General features: G+C 49.1%; 1 protein-coding gene across 3 annotated transcripts in view; it reads right to left on the bottom strand.

Annotated features, from left to right (window-relative positions):
- Positions 1-18,987, bottom strand: part of TBC1D32 (TBC1 domain family member 32) — a 187,186-nt gene that overhangs the window by 4,921 nt on the left and 163,278 nt on the right. For 2 of the 3 annotated variants that reach the window (XM_050949461.1, XM_050949462.1), the window contains one exon: positions 9,484-10,132. The exons of the other annotated variant lie outside the window; for it this stretch is intronic. In XM_050949461.1, coding sequence (XP_050805418.1) covers positions 9,920-10,132 — 213 coding nt within the window. In that variant the 3' untranslated portion in view covers positions 9,484-9,919. Of the gene's footprint in view, positions 1-9,483; positions 10,133-18,987 lie in introns of those variants that run through there. 3 annotated transcript variants of the gene reach the window in all.

The following is an 18,987-nucleotide window of genomic DNA, read 5'->3' as shown; positions in this document are numbered from 1 at the left end:
GGTGCTGCAAGACACCTCAAAGATACAGGAGAAACAGCCTTCCCCACTATGCTGGCCAGTGGATCAGCTAGACACAGAGAAAGGAAAATGCTGTACTATCTTAAGGGAAAGTGCAGCATGCACAATCCCCAAATGCTCCCTGGAGATTCGGCCTGTACTGTGCTTCCCAAGACACATCCCCTTTCAAAGTTCTCAGCTTCATAATGCCCCAACTGAATTCAGTTGTGTAATTATACAATCTTCTGGAGAATTCCAATTACTAAGTATACTTTGTTTCTTCCTGAAGAACTCCACTGTAGGAGGGTAGCAAGCAGAAGCCATTCCCTGGGGGAGGGTTAAGGAATGTTTAACTCAAGAAGGCTGCCTACTCCCTCTGAAAACAAACATCCAATTTAGCTTCAGAATCAGAGAGCATTGCTGAGTAAAAGTGTAAATTTAATTCCAAATGGTGATATGAAGCCTTACAAATCTCAGACATACAGCAGCAGCCAATAAAGTCACCATCTGTCACAAGTTACTATAAACTGGTATATTAGCTACGCGGGTTACTTCCTTGTCTAAATATGGACAATAACCTCAGTATTTCAGATACCAATGTGTGATAAATTGTTGGAAAACACTGACCTTCTAACAAAATGAACCTAATGTGGATATATTATGGAGATGAGCCTTGGAGGGGACTATATCTCTGATAGAATGGACTCTAAATGGACTCTATTTTAGAATTATGTATTGGAGACCTTCTACATAATAACAGTCTTTCTGGAATGAGCCTCAGCTAGCTAGATCTCAATTTAAGCCTCTCTGTTGGCTAGACTCTTTCAGGAATGCTCCTAAGTGATGTCAAGTATACAGAAAATGAAGTCTTATGTCCCAAGAGCCATAAACAGTACATTGAACATAAAGGCCCATATCTGGCAAATTTGTTCCTCATATGGCTGGGGAAGATTTGGGAGGAAGATTCTTGCAAATGTGAAGAAACTGAAGTCCCTGAACCATTGGAAATAAGAGCTGAGTAGGAGAGAGACTGATCAATATGAATGGCTTGGGTTTTAGGTTGCACCTAAAGAATAGAAGATCTTCACAACAAAGGCTCTGATTCAATAGAGGTGGTTATGGATGGATGAAGCAGACAATGTCTTGGATCTGAGCAGCTATACTTTGTCTCTCAGACACGAAAGCATAAGTAGGAGCCAGAGAATCCTTCCATTTTGGTGAGCATTAGACCAAAGGATTAGCTGTGACCTCTCAAGAAACTTTCCTGATCTCACTGACAACTCCACAAATGGTGAATAGGGTCTTCAAAGGCATCAAATGCAAAACTTCCTCCCATGCTTAACATACACATTGGCACTCTACATTAAACAGTGGCTAAATTCCTCAATCAATAAAACTGAATGTACTGAACCACTTCACATCCCTAAACCACATCTGCAAACAGAAAGTTGAAGAAATCCCCTCTGCCTAGATTTGGAGCTCTTCTTGAAGATCGCTATTTCAGAATGAAACGGAGTCTTGAGTACTGCTTCTGTTTGAGTAAAGACTCTAGGTCTCTTTCACTAATCTATTCACAGAGGTGATAAGTATTTATCTTGGGACCTAGAACAGGTTAGTGGAAGATAAGGTTACTCACTTTGTGTAGTAATTGAGGTTCTTCAAGATGGTTGTCCCTTTGGGTGCTCCACTTTAGGTGTTTTGATGCTCTGTGCTTGTAATCGGAAATTTGTGGTAGCAATGCCCAGTTGGGCTGCACACGCACTGTAGCCGTCTCGTGCCACTCCAAGCAGTTACATAGTGGTGCACAGCCAACTGTTCTCATGTTCCTTCTCTACCTCAGAGAATCGACCTGAAATTCTGAAATAGAGGGGAGGAGGGAGGACATTGGAGCACTCACAGGGATAAACGTCTCGAAGAACCTCAGTTACCACACTAGGTGGGTGACCCGCTCTTGATCTTTGAGGAGTGTCCCTGTAGATGCTTCACTTTAGGTGACTGTGGAGCAGTGCCCTTCAGTGGAGGCAAGGGGCTTCGGAGTTGATCTATTGATGGTGGATTACACAGTAATTCCACAGTGTTTAATGAAAGTATGGACTGATACCCAGGCAGCCACTCTGAAAATGTCAGTGATCGGGATATTATTGAGAAAGGCCACAAATGCTGCTATTGCTCTGGTGGTGTGTGTGTGAACTCTTGGGAGAGGTTGTAGATTGTTGTTTTGGTAGCACAGATGGATAAATTCTGATATCCATTTGGATAGCCTCTGTTTTGAGATAGTTTGAACAAATAGTCTACATGATTTTCTAAATGTTTTTATTCTTTCAGTGTAGAAAGCTAATGCTCTGAGAACATTCAATGTGCGGAGTGAGGCCTCTTTCCTGTCTGCATGTGGCTTAGGAAAAAATACAGGTAAGTAAATGGGTTGGTTTAAATGAAAGGGAGAGGTGACTTTGGGTATGAACTTAGGATGCAGTCAAAGGATTATTTTATCTTTAAAGAACATTGTATAAGGTGAGTATGCCATTAGAGTACCTAATTCTGCCACTCATCCGGTGGACATGATGGCAATGAGAAAAACCACCTTCATAGATAAATGCAACAAAGATCAAGTTGCAAGGGGATCAAGCAGTTTTCCCATGAGTCCTCGTATAACAAGGTTGAGGTCCCACATGGGTGTAGGGTTTATCATTGTCAGATAAGTGTTTTCAATGCCTTTAAGGAAGTGTTTAATCATTGGGTGAGCAAATACGGTGACCCCGTCCACCTTGTCATGGAAGGCGCTAATAACAGCCAAGTGTTCTCTGATGGAGCTTGTGGATAGTCTGTCATCTGATGCAAGTATGGGAACCACATTTGTCTGGGCCACGTGGATGCTATGAGAATGACCCTGGATTTGTTCTGCTTGATCTAGTGAATGACTCGGCTTACGAGTGGGGTCATGCATACATCAGTGGCGCCTTCCATTTTATGAGGAAAGCGTCACCTAGGTATCCCAATCCCTCTCTGGAGCAATATTGTGGGCACTTGGCATTCTGAGCTGTTTCAGACAGATTTATGGTGGGGAACCCCCATCGTTTTAATACAGATTTGAGAGTTTGGAGATCCATCTACCACTCGTGGGTTTGTGAGAAAACCCGGGTTAGTACATCTGCTGTTGTATTCTGACACCCTGGCAGATAGGATGCCAATAGCTCTGTGTTGTTGGTGATGCACCATTTCCAAAGGCATATCACCTCTATAAATAGGGAGTATGATTGTGCGCCCCCTTGGCACTTTATATAAAACATGCATGCTATACTGTCCGTGAAGATCTTGATTGTATTGTTCTTGATTAGAGGGAGAAAGTGGTCAATGCATTTCGGACTGCCCTTAGCTCCAGTAAGTTTATGTGCAGGTTGGACTCCGCTGGGGACTAGCAGCCTTGGACCGTATTGTTGAGTAGATGTGCCCCCCAGCCTATTAGGGAAGCATCTGTCGTGATTGTCATGGTTGGAGTTCCTTGTTGGAAATGGACTCCTGAACAGATGTTCTTTGGTGGTGGGCAACATGTTAATAAATCTTTTACTCTGTGTGGCATTATGAGGCATCTGTTGGGAGAGTGTCTGTGTGGTATATACACTGTTGGAAGCCAGGCCTGCAAGCATCTCATGTGGAGTCTGGCATGCTTGACAACAAATGTTGTTGCCAACATGTACCCCAAGAGTTGTAAACATGTTCTGGCGCATGTTTGTGGGCTTTCCCTCACCGTTGAAATTAGGTTGACTAGGGTAAGGAAGCATTGTTGGGGTAGCACTGCTAATACTGTTAGACAGTTGAGACAGGCTCCTATGGATTCCAAATTTTGGCCAGGAACCAATGTGGACTTTTGCACATTTATTTGCAGTCCTAGGTTTGTGAAAAGTGTTATCATGCTCTGTGTGGCTTTTATTGTGTTTAGTGTGCCAATATGAGGCAGTCATCCAAGTATAGAAATATCAGTACTCTGTGTCAGCATAGGTGAATTGCAGTGACAGCAAGAACCTTGGGTAGGTCAAAAGGTAGTACTCTGTGGTGGAAATACTGTTTCCCTAGGGTGAATCTCAGGAATCTTCTGCGTGACGAGTAGATGGTAATATGAAAATTAGCATCCTGAAGGTCGAGGGCTGAGAGTCAATCTCCTTTCTCTAATGCTGGAATTATTGTGCTTAGAGTCACCATTTTTAAATGTGTTCTCACAAATGTGTTAAGTTGTTGTAAATCCAGGATGGGTCTCCACCCACTAGTCTTTTTCTGAATTATTAAGTAATGTGAATAAAAACCTCTCCCCCTATGTTGTAATGGTACAGGTTCACGGCACCTAATTGTACGAGGTGGTTTATTTCCTAGTGTAACAAGTGCTCGTGGGAGGGGACCCTGAAGAGGGACAAGGAAGGGGGATGAGTAGGTGGGAGAGAAATAAAGGGGATGGAGTAGCCCTTCTAGTAGCCCTAAAACTAATTTGTCTGTCGTGATATTGTCCCAGACTGAGTAGCATGGTGACAGACAGTCTCCAAATGCAGCAAAGAATTCTGTGGCACCTTAGAGACTAACAGACATTTTGGAGCATGAGCTTTCATGGGTGAATACCCACTTCATCAGATGCATGACATGACATGCATCTGACGAAGTGGGTATTCACTCACGAAAGCTTACGCTCCAAAACATGTTAGTCTATAAGGTGCTACAGGATTCTTTGCTGCTTTTACAGATCCAGACTAACACGGCTACCCCTCTGATACTAGTCTCCAAATGGGTGGGGGACCGTTTCTGGTTCCGGAGTCAGAGAGTGTGGTGGTCTTGTGCCCTTGACCACACCTTCAAAATAATTCTTTAGAGGTGGATTGTTGAGATGTCAAAGACTGATTTTGGTTTTGCCAACATCTGTTCTGTTTTTGTTTCTGCAGTTGGTCACACTGTCTTTGGGGCTGACAGTATGGTGTAGACTGGAATCTGATTGTAAAACCAGCTCTGTTTCTTTTTGTTTGCAGGTATGTAAATGCCATGGGTTTTTAAGGTTGCTCTTGAGTTTTTAAGGGTGTGTAATGAAATATTGGTTTTGTCTGCAAATAGTTTTCGCCCCTTGAAGGATAAGTCCTCGACCATTGCCTGGACTTCCCTTGGGAACAGGGAGAGATGGAGCCCATGACCACAGATATCACAATGTGGCTGGCAGAGTCAAGGGAGGCATGGAGGGCTGCCTGGAGATGAGAGACCCTTCAGAAAAGTTTGTCTTGTAATGTACTTTTTTGTCATTTGGTAAATTTTCAATAAAAGTTGACATTTTGGTGAGCAACTTGTGTGTATATTTGACTGGAAGAGAAGCATAGTTGGCTATGAAGAACTGAAGTGTAGCTGAGGAATAAGCTTTCTGCCTGAAAAGGTCTAGCCTTTTCCAGTTCTTGTCGTATGAGGTCATTCGAGACTGGTATTGTTTCCCCCCTTTGGTTGACCACTTCTACTATTAAGAAATTTGGTGTGGGGTGTGTAAATAGGAACTCAAGGCCTTTTGGTGGTATGTAATTTTTTTTTGTTAGATCTTTTACATGAGGGTGGTGCTGTAGCAGGTGTCTGCCAGACTATTTTTGAAGGTTCCATGATTGCATCATTAATTGGCATAGCTATCTTTTCTTATGGGGATGCCTGGAGTATGTCTGTGAGCTTGTGCTGGGCTTCTGGTAGCTGAGCCAATGAAGTGTCCAGGAATTCAGCATCCCTTTGAAGAGGTCCTGAAAGGATTTGAAATAATCCCCCATGGTGTGTGTGTGGGGGGACATTATGGTTTCATCCAGTGTCGAAGATGAGAGGTGAGTAGGCAGCAAAGTGTCATGTTTGGCTGCGTCCTCAGGTTCCTCAGTGTCTTCCTCTTGTGTTTTGGAGGGTGCCGGGACAGTTGGTGAAGGGAACCAGGACGTTCTGGACCTAGGCAGGCTAGGGGGGCTGCAATTTTCATTCTTATACATTGTCCATGGATCCCAGTATGACTAGTAAGGTGGGAATGGTATGGGGGGCGGTGCCCATGGGTGACCATACCATCCTCATGTATCTGCGGGTGGTTGGCGAAGAGATGGTCCTGGCTTGGGTGAGAAGTGGCAAAGAGTATTTATTACTGCATCATCCTCTTCTTCCTCAACACCAACCACCTTCAGATATATGGTGGGGGGAGCTGAGTTGCAAGGAGTAGTCAGCTGGCTTACTAGTGATCTAGATGGGGTACCCTTGGTGCCAAGTAGAGGAGATTCAGGAGTTGAGGCCACTATCAGGTCCACATGCCTCAGGAATGGCTGTGGAACTGTGAAGTTCAGCATGAGTTGAAACTGCTGGTGCCAAGGATTTAGAGCTGTGCAGCATAGGTACAGCAGGTGGCACCATTGTAATGCTCAGTGCCAAGATTTTTTTCAGTTCCGTGGGTGCCAAGCAGGACGATTTCACTTTAGTGTGTGAACTCTGGGTTCTTCTTCAAAGAGTGTCCCTGTGGGTGGTTCGCTTTAGGTGCCTTGACATCCTGCACTTGCAATCGGAGACTTGTGGTAGCAGTGTCCAGTTGTGCCATGCATGCACTGTTGCCATCTCGCGCCGCTCTGACTCTACAACATTTGGTTTGAGTCGATGCAATCAGCAGTGCCCTATCTTACCTCAGATAAGATTTACAGTAGGTAGTTCAGAGTGATAGTGTTAGCTTAGTTGTAGTTAGTTTCTCTAGCCCCTTGCATTACTCTAATTCCTTTAAAAAAATTTTAAAAAATCCTATACCTTCCCTATCTACCCCTGCCTCTCTCGCAGGCATACAGCCTTAGTCTCAGGCCTGGTCTACACTATGCGTTTATATCGATTTTAGCAGCGTTAAACCGATTTAATGCTGCACCTGTCCACACAACGAGGCCCTTTATATCGATAAAAAGGGCTCTTTAAACCGGTTTCTGTACTCCTCCCCGACGAGAGGAGTAGCGCTGAAATTGGTATTACCATATCGGATTAGGGTTAGTGTGGCCGCAAATCGACGGTATTGGCCTCCGGGCGGTATCCCACAGTGCACCAATGTGACCGCTCTGGACAGCAATCTGAACTCGGAGGCACTGGTCAGGTAGACAGGAAAAGCCCCGCAAACTTTTGAATTTCATTTCCTGTTTGGCCAGCGTGGAGACCTCACCATCACAGGTGATCACGCAGAGCTCATCAGCACAGGTAACAATGCACTCTCCAGAGAATTGAAAAAGAGCTCCAGCATGGACCACACGGGAAGTACTGGATCTGATCACTATATGGGGAGAGGATTCTGTGCTAACAGAACTCAGTTCCAAAAGACGAAATGAAAAAAACATTTGAAAAAATTTCCAAGGCTATGATGGAGAAAGGCCACACCAGGGACTCAGTGCAGTGCAGAGTGAAAGTTAAGGAGCTCAGATAGGCCTACTAGAAAAGCAAAGAAGCAAACAGAAGGTCCAGGGCAGGGCCAAAAACATGCCGCTTCTATGCTGAGCTGCATGCAATTCAAGTGGGGTCCACAACCACTACCCCACCCCTGTCCATGGATTCCGAGGTGGGGGTGGTAATCTCAGCCATGCCTGAGGATTCTGCGGATGGGGAAGATGAGGAGGAGGAAGAGGAGGACGAGCTTGCAGAGAGCACCCAGCACTCTGTTCTCCCCAACAGCCAGGAGCTTTTTCTCACCCAAACGAAATTATCCTCTCAGCCCTCCCAAGCCAGTAGCCCAGACAATGAAGCCATGGAAGCGACCTCTGGTGAGTGTACCTTTGTAAATATAAAACATGGTTTAAAAGCAAGCGTTTTTTTAATGATTGATTTGCCCTGAGGACTTGGGATGCATTCGCGGCCAGTACAGTTATTGGAAAAGTTTGTTAACGTGTCTGGGGATGGAGCAGAAATCCTCCAGGGACATCTCCATGAAGCTCTCCTGGAGGTACTCCAAAAGCCTTTGCAGAAGGTTTCTGGGCAAGGCAGCCTTATTCCGTCCACCATGGTAGGACACTTGACCATGCCATGCATGTAGCAAGTAATCTGGTATCATTGCATGACAAAGCCTAGCTGCGTATGGTCCCGGTGTTTGCCGGCATTCAAGCAACATCCGTTCTTTATCTCGCTGTGTTATCCTCAGGAGGATGATATCATTCATGGTAACCTGGTTGAAATTCAGGAATTTAATTAAGGGGACAGAGATGGCCATTCCTACTGGCCTGTTTGCCTGTTGCTTAAAAGAAATACTTCCTTGCAGATAGCCAAGCGGGGGGAGGAGAGGGGAGTAATGGCACTGAGCTTTTTCGCCTTTGGCTAGCAGGGATCTTCCCTGCTACCAGCCACGCGGTAGGGAGGGAAGGGGGGTGATTAGCGGTGATCTTCCATGATACCAGCCACGCGGTGGGGGGAAGGGTAAAGCGATCATCCCAGAGAATTGGATGGGGGGTGGTTTCTGCTGCTGTATGTTAACAGGAAAGAAGCAGCACAGAACGGGCTTTGCTTGGTATTTGGGAAATGAGGGCACTGTATATATGAAGGCTGCAGAAGCCGAAACACAATGGCTTACCATGGCCACATGCAAGCTGAATTCTGTTGCCTGGACCTGCGTCTGTGAGATCTCTAACACCAGAGCCGCAGGCACTCAATATTAAGATGCAAAATGTGACCTTGTAGTGAAATCACATGAGCTATGTAAGGTGAATAGTGTTGTTCACTATGAAAGAGTATAACCATTGTTCTGTAAAATTTATCTTTTAAAATGCTTCTCTCCCTTTTTTTTACTTCCCTCATGCAGCTGCAAATTTTTCAAGCCTCCCTACTCCATCCTGAAGGCTATCTCAGATAAGATGGAGGAAAAAAAAGATGCGAGACAAAATGTTCTCTGAAATCATGGAAGTAACCTGCAATGAAAGAGCTTATCTGAATGAGTGGAAGGATGTGGTATCAAATTACAGGAAAGATGCCGGTGAACATGACGACAGGAGGGACCAACATGAGGATAGGAGGGATGAACGTGAGGAGAGGTGCCGGCAGGAAGATCAGAGGTGTAGGCAGGAAGATCAGCGGTGGCGGGATGCAAAGCCGGGGGTGCTGCATGATCAAACTGACATCCTTTGACGTCTGGTGGAGCTTTAGGAACAGCAGCGGGGTCACAGAGTGCAGCTACAGCCCCTGTGTAACCACCCTCACCACTCACCATGTTCCATATCTTCCTCATTCAGACGTGTAAGAACGCGTGGGGGAAGGCTTCGTGCACCCGCCCACTCCACCGCCATGGACAGCCCAACCAAAAGGCTGTCATTACTTTGAAATATTTTTAGTGGCCTTTTCCTTCTCTCCTATTCTCCTCCCAAACCACACCCGGGATACCTTGTCAGTTCTCTCTCTCTTTTTATAAAGACTTTTTAATAAAGAATACATGATTTTTAAACAATAGTGACTTTATTTCCTTAAGCAAGCTGTAATCGAAGGGGGAGGGTGGGTTGCTTAAGAGAATGAGTCAATCAATGGGGGGGGCGTTCATCAAGGGGAAAAAACACAACAGTCACACCGTACCCTGGCCCGTGATGAAGTCTGTCCATCTTGCTCCTTGCCCGCGCCACTTCCCGCAGCTCCCATTGGCCGGGAATGGCAAACCATGGGCATTGGGAGCTTACCTTCCTATACCAGCTACCTCTTGTATTGCTACACAGGTAGCAGCACAAAAGGGGAAGCAAACTCAACACAGCCACTACATCCCTTTCCTTTGCAAGTGGGAGCAAGATATAGGTAGAGTTTTGATCTTGGCCCACCAATTTGCCCGCCAAAACAGCTATGTTGGTGTGTTCAGGAGTATATGCTGTGGCAGGGATAGATGGCATGAAAATTAATCTGATTATTTTAAAATTATTAATTCTTTTTACCATAATACATAGGATTTACTTGAAGTATTTTAATTAAGTACTGTGCCTTTCAAAAGCCTGATTTTTACTGGAGCAGAGTACAGTCTTTCTTCCATGGTCAGGGATTCATTGAAGCTCATTTCCTTGGTGCATGTAGAGATGGTTGTTGAGTCCACCTGCTGATGCTTAGTCTTTTCAGGTATCTTGCCAATGTACTGGTTATATTGATAGGGAAGCAGAGTATTTTGTTCAATTATTTTGATCTATATTTTCACAAAAACAAACAGGAAACATTCACCATATGTGTTTCTGAATCAAAATATACTGCCTGCTTCTCCATCAGCATGGTATACAAGTTTTGTGCTTTTTATGTTTGTTATGGCAGTGGTTCTCTAATGATGCTAATCGTTAAAGCTCACCACCATCTGGAATATTTCAGTGTCAACAGAGAAACCTGATCTCTGTCCATCCCCAGAAGAAGAAAATCAATGACCAAAGATATGAGTGGAGAAAAGGGAAAGTCCAGAACAGAATAGTGGTTGGCGCAGCTACTAACTTTAAATAATGGCTTCTTGAACAAGGACTCAAACCATTACTTTGTTTAGAGGAAGCTGGCACCTTCACCCCCTAAAGTGAAGCATTAACAATCTATAGAGAACATGGAGGTTGGATAAGGGGGTTGAATCCCATAGGTCATAGTTTGCAGATTCCTTAGAACATCTAGAACCACTGTTTTAAAAAAAAAATGAATGAAACTCAGCCAGCCAAGATGGTATGTTTGTCTTGTTCCTGTTTCTATAACTGCTCTCACAGACATAGCCAAATTGATCTTGAACCAGTCATTATTACCCGTGAAATAGGAGGAAAACTACCCATTGAAAGTAATGTGCAACTTTGTTTATCAAATCTACATATCAAAATTTATATTTTAATCATTTAAATTAGATTTCAAATTCTCAATTCACCTTCTTTCTCCAAATGTTAAACTGGTGGGATGCTGTACAAACAATATTTGCAGAAATGAATGAAGGGTAGAGATCATCTTGGCAGCTGTTCAAGGTTTAGTATAAAATATCTTAAGATTTTATTGAAAAGACAGTTTCCCTCCCAGGCTCTGTAATCCATTCAGGTGATATTCATGGCAGCAGGAACGCTAACTATAAGCCTACAATAATATAATGAGCAAACCTTGCAAAGTCCTTCTAAAGAGGCAGCTATCAAAATAACAAGGATCTGAAGGGAAAACTTTGTGATTCAAATGTTTTCAAGCTTCAGTAAGAGGATACTGCATAACTTTACACCTCTGAAACACACCTAATTCGAATGGAAGCCACTTACATACACAGGAAGTTAGAGTCCAATCCACTTCCCACTGGAATCAATAGGAATTTTCCCACTAATTCCAATAGGAGCTGGAAAAGGCCTATATGTATAAGTATTTTTCTTTGGAGAACACTACTCTTTTTTGCCCTGCTTGATGAAGAAATACAACTACAGTATAAGTGAATGACAAGTGTAAAAGGGGTCATATAATGAAGCTTCCAAAGAAAGGAGACTTCAGGAAGGGTAAAAACTGGAGGGGCATTCAGTTGCGTTCTATTCCAAGTAAGGCATTTAAAGGTATTATTCTAGACAGAATAAGAAAGTGGTAGGGTCCCAGTTTCAACAAGAAGAGATATTATTCAAACAAGAGAAATCATGTATAGATCAAACAGTAACCCTATGAGTCATCATAGAACTGTTGATCAAATGGCATTTACCACTTTACATTGATTTTATAGATTTCCAAAAAGCCATACAGAGGATAAAACTGTTTTATGGAAGTTACTGTGCCACTATGGAAATTTTCCTCAGAAATATGTGAACATCATTCAGAGCTTCTATGAAAATATGACGTTCTAAGTAATACATAGCAGTTAACTGATTAAATCATTCAAGATTACAACAGGTGTCAGACAAGAATGTCTTATGTCACCTATGATCTTTTTTACTGGTAGGGGATAGGGTAATGAGAAAGACCACAGGGTCAGACAATGGACTGCTGCATAAGTTAACAGGAGACTGACTTTGCAGATGACATCAACTTGCTATACCATACTCACAGAGACATGAAAGTTCCAACGTATAATCACCATGCCTCTGCCCAGTTAGTAAGGTTGAAAAATCAACACCAAGAAAACTAAAACCATAAGAATTAACATACAACACAGAACACCAACAGAAATTTCTGAGACTGATGAAGAAGCCTGCTATTTCAAATATCTTGGCAACACTGTAAATACAACGGGTGGAACAGACAAAGACTTTAAAACCAGAAGAGTAAAAGCCAGATGTGTTTGTAACTCTAAGCCAATCAAGAGAAACAGAAATCTTTCCCTCCAAACTAAACTTTGAATATATAACACCACTATACAGTTGGTCTTACTATGTGGCACTGAAACTTGGAGACTTATTATTATCTATTATTTAAATTCCAAGTTTCTATCAACTTAGACAAATCTTCAATATCAGACGGCTAGAAAAAAAGTCACAAATAAACAACTCTGGAGAATGACAAAACAGAAACCAATAGGAAAGGAAATTACATAAAAAAATTGAGATGGCTAGGACATAGGTCAGGGGTGGGCAAACTACGGCCCACGGGCCACATCCAGCCCATGGGACTATCCTGCCCAGCCCCCGAGCTCCTGGCCCAGGAGGTTACCCCCAGTCCCTCCCCTGCTGTTCCCTCTCCCTCACAGCATCAACTCGCTTGCACCGCCACTGGTGCAATGCTCTGGGCGGCAGGGTGTGAGCTCCTGGGGCAGCACGGTTGCAGAGCCCGGCCTGACCTGGTCTCTGTGCTGCATGGTGGCAGCGGCGGCAGCATGGTCCAGCTCCAGCCAGGCGGCATGGCTGTAGCATTGCCAGCCACCGGTGCTCTAGGAAGCACGGTAAGGAGGCAGGGAGTAGGGGGGGGATAGGGGGCAGGGGAATTCGGGGTGGTGGTCAGGGGGCACGGGTGTGGATGGTGGTCAGGGGCAAACAGGGGGTTGAATGGGGGCAGGGGCCCCGGGGACAGTCGGGGGGGGGGGTGTTGGATGGGGCAGCAAGGGGCAGGGGTTCCAGAGGAGTCAGGGAACAGGGAGAAAGGATGATTAGATGGGACAGGGGTTCCAGGGGGGCCATCAGGAATGAGAGGAGTTGGATGGGGCTGCGGGGGTCTGGGAGCAGTCAGGGGTTGGGGAGCGAGGCTATGTGGATGGGGCAGGGGTCCCAGAGGGGCCGTCAGGGAACAGGGGGGTTGGATGGGGCAGGAGTCTTGGGGGGGGGCAGCTAGGAGGTGGGGGCCAGGCCATGACACTCTCCCCTAACTGGCCCGCCATACAATTTACAAAACCCGATGCAGCCCTCAGGCCAAAAGGTTTGCCCACCTCTGACATAGATGGAGGAAAGACCTGAATAACAGCAGTAGAGGCCTTGGACTGGAATTACCAGGGTAAGAGACAATGTTGTAGACAAAGGATAACATGAAAATGCACAAAAGAAACAGAAAAGACGGTTACTCACCTTGTAACTGGTGTTCTTCGAGATGTGTTGCACATATCCATTCCAGGTAGGTGTGTGCGCCGCGCGTGCACGTTTGCCGGAAACTTTTTTCCCCTAGCAACTCCAGTGGGCCGGCAGGTCGCCCCCTAGAGTGGCGCCACTATGGCACTTGATATATACCCCTGCCGGCCCGCCCGCTCCTCAGTTCCTTCTTGCCGGCTACTCCGACAGTGGGGAAGGAGGGCGGGTGTGGAATGGATATGAGCAATCACTTGAAGAACACCGGATCCATTCCAGGTAGGTGAATCCCAAGCCTTACCTAGGCGGTGGGGTCGGAGTGAGAAGTCACGGCCTGGAGCACTGCAGAGCCAAAGGCCGCATCATCTCTGGACTGCTGAACCAGGGCGTAATGGGAAGCGAATGTGTGGACCGATGACCAGGTCGCCGCCCTACAAATGTCTTGGATCGGCACGCGGGCAAGGAAAGCCAGCGATGACGCCTGTGCTCTGGTGGAGTGAGCAGTCACACGGCCCGTCGGAACGTGGGCCAGGTCATAACAGGTCCTGATACAGGAGGTAACCCAGGAAGATATCCTCTGCGAGGAAATCGGTAGTCCCTTGACCCGGTCCGCTACCGCCACGAATAACTGGGGGGACTTGCGGAATGGTTTGGTCCTGTCCACATAAAATGCTAGCGCCCGACGGACATCTAGCGAGTGGAGCTGTTGCTCCCTGCGGGACGAATGGGGCTTTGGGAAAAAGACGGGGAGGAAGATCTCCTGGTTAATATGGAAAGCTGAGACCACCTTGGGAAGAGAGGCAGGGTGTGGTCTCAGCTGCACCTTGTCTTTATGGAAGACTGTATACGGGGGATCTACTGTGAGGGCCCGTAGTTCCGACACCCGTCTAGCTGAGGTGATGGCCACTAGGAAGGCGGTCTTCCATGAGAGATAGAGCAGGGAGCAAGTAGCTAACGGCTCAAATGGAGGACCTATGAGCCGAGTTAGGACCAGGTTGAGATCCCATGAAGGGGCAGGAGGGCGGATCTGTGGATAGAGACGTTCCAGTCCCTTCAGGAATCTCGCCACCATAGGGTGGGAGAAGACGGAACGTCCGTCCCCTCCAGGATGAAACGTGAAGATAGCCGCTAGGTGAACCCGAAGGGACGACAACGCCAGACCCTGGGCCTTGAGGGACCAGATGTAGTCCAGAATAGTGGTGATGGGAATCTCCATAGGGAGAAGACCTTTCTCCGAACACCAACAGGAGAAACGCTTCCACTTAGCCGAGTAAGTAGCCCTGGTGAAAGGCTTTCTACCGCCCAGGAGAACCTCCCGAACCGGGGTAGAGCAGCATAACTCGGAGCCTGTCAACCACGCAGGAGCCATGCCGTAAGGTGCAGAGACGGAAGGTCCGGGTGACAGAGCCTGCCGTGGTCCTGGGTGATCAGGTCCGGATGAAGGGGCAGGGCAACTGGGTTGGCTACTGAGAGGTCCAGCAACATGGGGTACCAATGTTGTCTGGCCCACGCTGGAGCTATCAGAATCACACGAGCTCTGTCTCTGCGCACCTTGAGGAGGACCCTGTGTATCAGCGGAACGGGAGGGAACGCGTAAAACAGGTGGGTCGCCCATGGGATCTGGAAGGCATCCGCTATAGACCCGGGCTCCCGACCCTGAAAGGAGCAGAATGTTCGACATTTCCTGTTCTCCCTGGACGCGAAGAGGTCCATCCGGGGACGACCCCACCTCTGGAAGAGAGAGAGAGGGCGATGTCTGGGTGGAGGGACCACTCGTGCGAGCGGAAGGACCTGCTCAGTCGATCCGCTAGAGTGTTTCGTACTCCCGGAAGATAGGAGGTGGAAAGGTGAACGGCATGGGATATACAAAACTCCCAGAGACGCATCACCTCGAGACATAGGGGAGAGGACCTGGTGCCGCCCTGCTTGTTGATGTAGAACATGGTCGTCGTGTTGTCGGTGAACACCGCGACACAACGACCTTGAAGGTGATGGACGAACGCTTGACAAGCAAGACGGACCGCTCTCAACTCCCGTATGTTGATGTGGAGGTCCAGCTCCTGAGGGGTCCACAGGCCCTGAGTTCTTCGGGCGCCGCAGTGCGCCCCCCAGCCCAGATCTGAGGCGTCCGTAGTCAGCGATGCCGAGGGCTGGGGCAGATGGAACGGGAGCCCCGCACAGACTACGGACTGATCCAGCCACCACCGAAGGGAGTCCAGTACCCTTTGGGGAACGGTGACAACTGGGTCCAACGAATGTCTGGCCGGCCGGTACTGCGCGATGAGCCAAGATTGAAGAGGCCTCATGCGGAGTCGGGCATACGCTGTCATGAATGTACAGGCCGCCATATGTCCCAGGAGGGCCAGACATGTTCTTAGAGAGGTCAGCGGGGCTGCCTGCAAGCGCAGAATGATGGCCGACAGCGACTGGAACCTGGGCAAGGGTAGCAAGGCCCTGGCTAGGGTAGAGTCCAGAACGGCCCCGATGAACTCTATCCTCTGCGTGGGGAGCAGAGTAGACTTGTCCACGTTGATCACGAGGGCTAGGGCAGCAAAGAGGCTGCTGATCCTGCGGACGTGGTCGTGGACCTGCAGCTCCGATGTGCCCCGGATCAGCCGGTCGTCGAGGTAGGGGAACACGTGAATGCGGCCGCGCCAAAGGTATGCGACGACGACTGCCATGCATTTCGTGAACACCCTCGGGGCCGTAGAGAGGCCAAACGGGAGGACCGCAAATTGATAATGTTGGTGGTTGACCACAAAGCGGAGGAAACGCCTGTGCTGGGGGTATATGGCGATATGGAAGTAAGCGTCCTGCATGTCGAGGGCGGCGTACCAGTCTCCGGGATCCAGGGATAGGATGATGGTTCCAAGGGATACCATACGGAACTTCAACTTTACCATATACTTGTTGAGTTCCCGCAGTTCGAGGATAGGCCTGAGGTCCCCCTTGGACCTGGGGATTAGAAAGTAGCGGGAATAAAACCCCTTGCCCTTCTCGCTCTCTGGAACCTCCTCTATGGCTCCCTTGATGAGGAGCGTCTGCACCTCCTGACAGAGGAATTGCTCGTGAGAGGGGTCCCTGAAGAGGGACGAGGGTGGTGGGTGGGGGGGGGGGTGATGAAACCTGCAGGCGATAACCGGCCTGCACAGTGCGCAAGACCCAACGGTCCGATGTTATTTGGGTCCACGCCGGGAGGAAAAATGAAAGACGGTTGGAAAACTGCGGGGAAGGATCCGGAGGGGAAACTGGTACTGCGCCCTCGGGCGCACCTCCAAAATGAAGGCTTGGGTCCAGGAGGGGCCTTGGCGGAGCCTTGGTTTTGCCCTGTTTGGCCACCCGACTGTCTGCGTCGATTGTTCCTGCCGCGGCGCCAACTGAGGTCCTGCCGCGGACGGAACTGAGGATACAGCCGCTGCTGTTGTTGGTTCTGCTGCCGGAATGGCCCGCGCTGTGTCGCAGGCGTATGCATCCCCAAAGACCGTATTATGACCCTATTGTCTTTAAGGTCCTTTAGTCTGGGGTCTGTCTTAGCAGAAAACAGGCCCTGGCCTTCGAAGGGGAGGTCCTGGATAGTATGCTGGAGCTCTGGCGGAAGGCCAGAGACCTGAAGCCAGGAAATGCGGCGCATCGTAAGCCCCTAGGCAAGGGTCCGAGTGGCCGAGTCCGCAGCATCTAAGGAAGCTTGTAGCAAGGTCCTCGCTACCTTTTTGCCCTCATCCAGAATGGTGGTAAACTCCTGACGGGCGTCCTGCGGTAACAGTTCTGCAAATTTTCCCGCCGCTACCCAAGAGTTAAAGGAGTAGCGGCTAAGGAGGGCCTGCTGGTTCGAGACCCTGAGCTGTAGCGCCCCCGCTGAATAGACCTTGCGGCCCAGGAGGTCCATCCGCCTCGCCTCCTTAGACTTGGGCGCCAGGGCCTCTTGACCATGGCGCTCCCTGTCGTTCACCGACTGGACCACAAGGGAGCAGGGTGTCGGGTGAACGTGCAGGTATTTATAGCCCTTTGAGAGGGCCAAGTACTTCCTTTCCACTCCTCGAGCGGTAGGAGGGATGGAGACCGGTGACTGCTAGATAGTAGTGGCGTTGGCCTGAATAGTCTTGATGAAAGGCAGGGCCACTCTGGTGGGCGCATCGGCGGAGAGGATGCTCACCACAGGGTCCTCAATTTCAGAGACCTCCTCTGCTTGAATGTCCAGGTTTTGTGCCACACGTCGGAGGAGGTCCTGGTGTGCCCTAAGATCTAGAGGGGGAGGGCTGGAGGATGAGGTACCCGCCACTGCCTCATCAGGGGAAGACGACGAGGAAACCCCTGGCAACAGAGCGTCCACGGGGGGTTCTGTCTGGGGCTGCACCTCCGTCACTGGAGGGAGCTCTGGGTCCTGGTGGCTGGACCTGTCTTCTGCTTCCGGGGAGGGACGGGGTCTAGACATCGTTGCCTCTGGTGGCCTGCGTTCCGCCGCAGGGCGGGGAGTGATTTGTTGCGGACCCTGGGCTTGGCGGTACGCCCATGGGGTCCAAAACCCCCACTGTTGAGGCCCTCGTTCCTGAGGTGGAGGGTCCTGAAACAGGGCCGAGTGTCTGTCCTGGCCCAGCGTATAGGCGCTCTCTGCCTGAGAGGACACGGATGGTTCCCTTGAAGGCCACAGAGGCGCTGAGTCAGTTTGATAGACTTCTCTATATGCCGATGCCGACGATCTCCTCGGTGCCGAGGATCGGTACCGCAAGCCGTACCGGTGCCGGGATCGGGACCGGGAACGGCGTGGTAGTCGGTGCCGAGATCCGGATCTGCCTTGAGGTCGGTGCCGAGAGCAGGACCGCGATCTTTGTTCAGCGCGGTGCCGGTATGGCAGTGGGGACCGGGACCTGCCACCGACGCAGTGCTGGGAGGTCGACTGGGATTGGGACCTACCACCGGCTCGGTGCCGGGAGGTCGACCGAGGAGCTGAACGCCGAGGTGAACGGCTCCTAGAGTCTCGGTGCCGGTGATAAGAGGAGCCAGACCGGGACCGTGCAGATGCTGATCAGCGCCGCGAGTGCGACCGGTACCGCCGAGGAGAACGGTGCCGGGACTGCGAGGGGCACCCCGAGCGCGAGCATTCACGTCTCCGGGGCGATCGGTGCCTGGACTCCGGAGACAGCGCTCTCAGCATCGGTTTGCCTCTGGAGGTTACCCGTCCCGGGGGTGCTGTGGTTTGAGGCTGCGATGGCTCCGTGAGCGCTATCAAGTCCCGTGCCAAGGCAAAGGTCTCCGGCGTAGATGGGACTAACAGCTCGACCCCTGATCTCAAGGGGGAGCTAGGAGGGGCTGGACTTGACAGACCTTCCGGACCCGGAGTCGACAGCAGCCCTGCAGGCGGTGCCGCGGCCAAGTTAGGTGCCGGGCGTTCCACTCGAGCCTGCCTAGATGGTGTTGCAGACGTCGAGGGTCTTGGATCTGCTCCCGGTGCCGGGGACGGACGGTGCCGGGGAGTCTTGCCGGTGCCGGAGTAGAAGTGGCCGGTTGCGCTGCCGGTACCGGAATCAGTGCTGCTTCCATTAGGAGAGCGCGGAGTCTTTGATCCCTCTCCTTC

Source organism: Gopherus flavomarginatus, chromosome 4, assembly GCF_025201925.1.
Source record: "Gopherus flavomarginatus isolate rGopFla2 chromosome 4, rGopFla2.mat.asm, whole genome shotgun sequence".
Taxonomy (NCBI): domain Eukaryota; kingdom Metazoa; phylum Chordata; order Testudines; family Testudinidae; genus Gopherus; species Gopherus flavomarginatus.
Note: the sequence above shows the minus strand (reverse complement) of the source record. Positions and strands in the feature narration are given on the sequence as shown.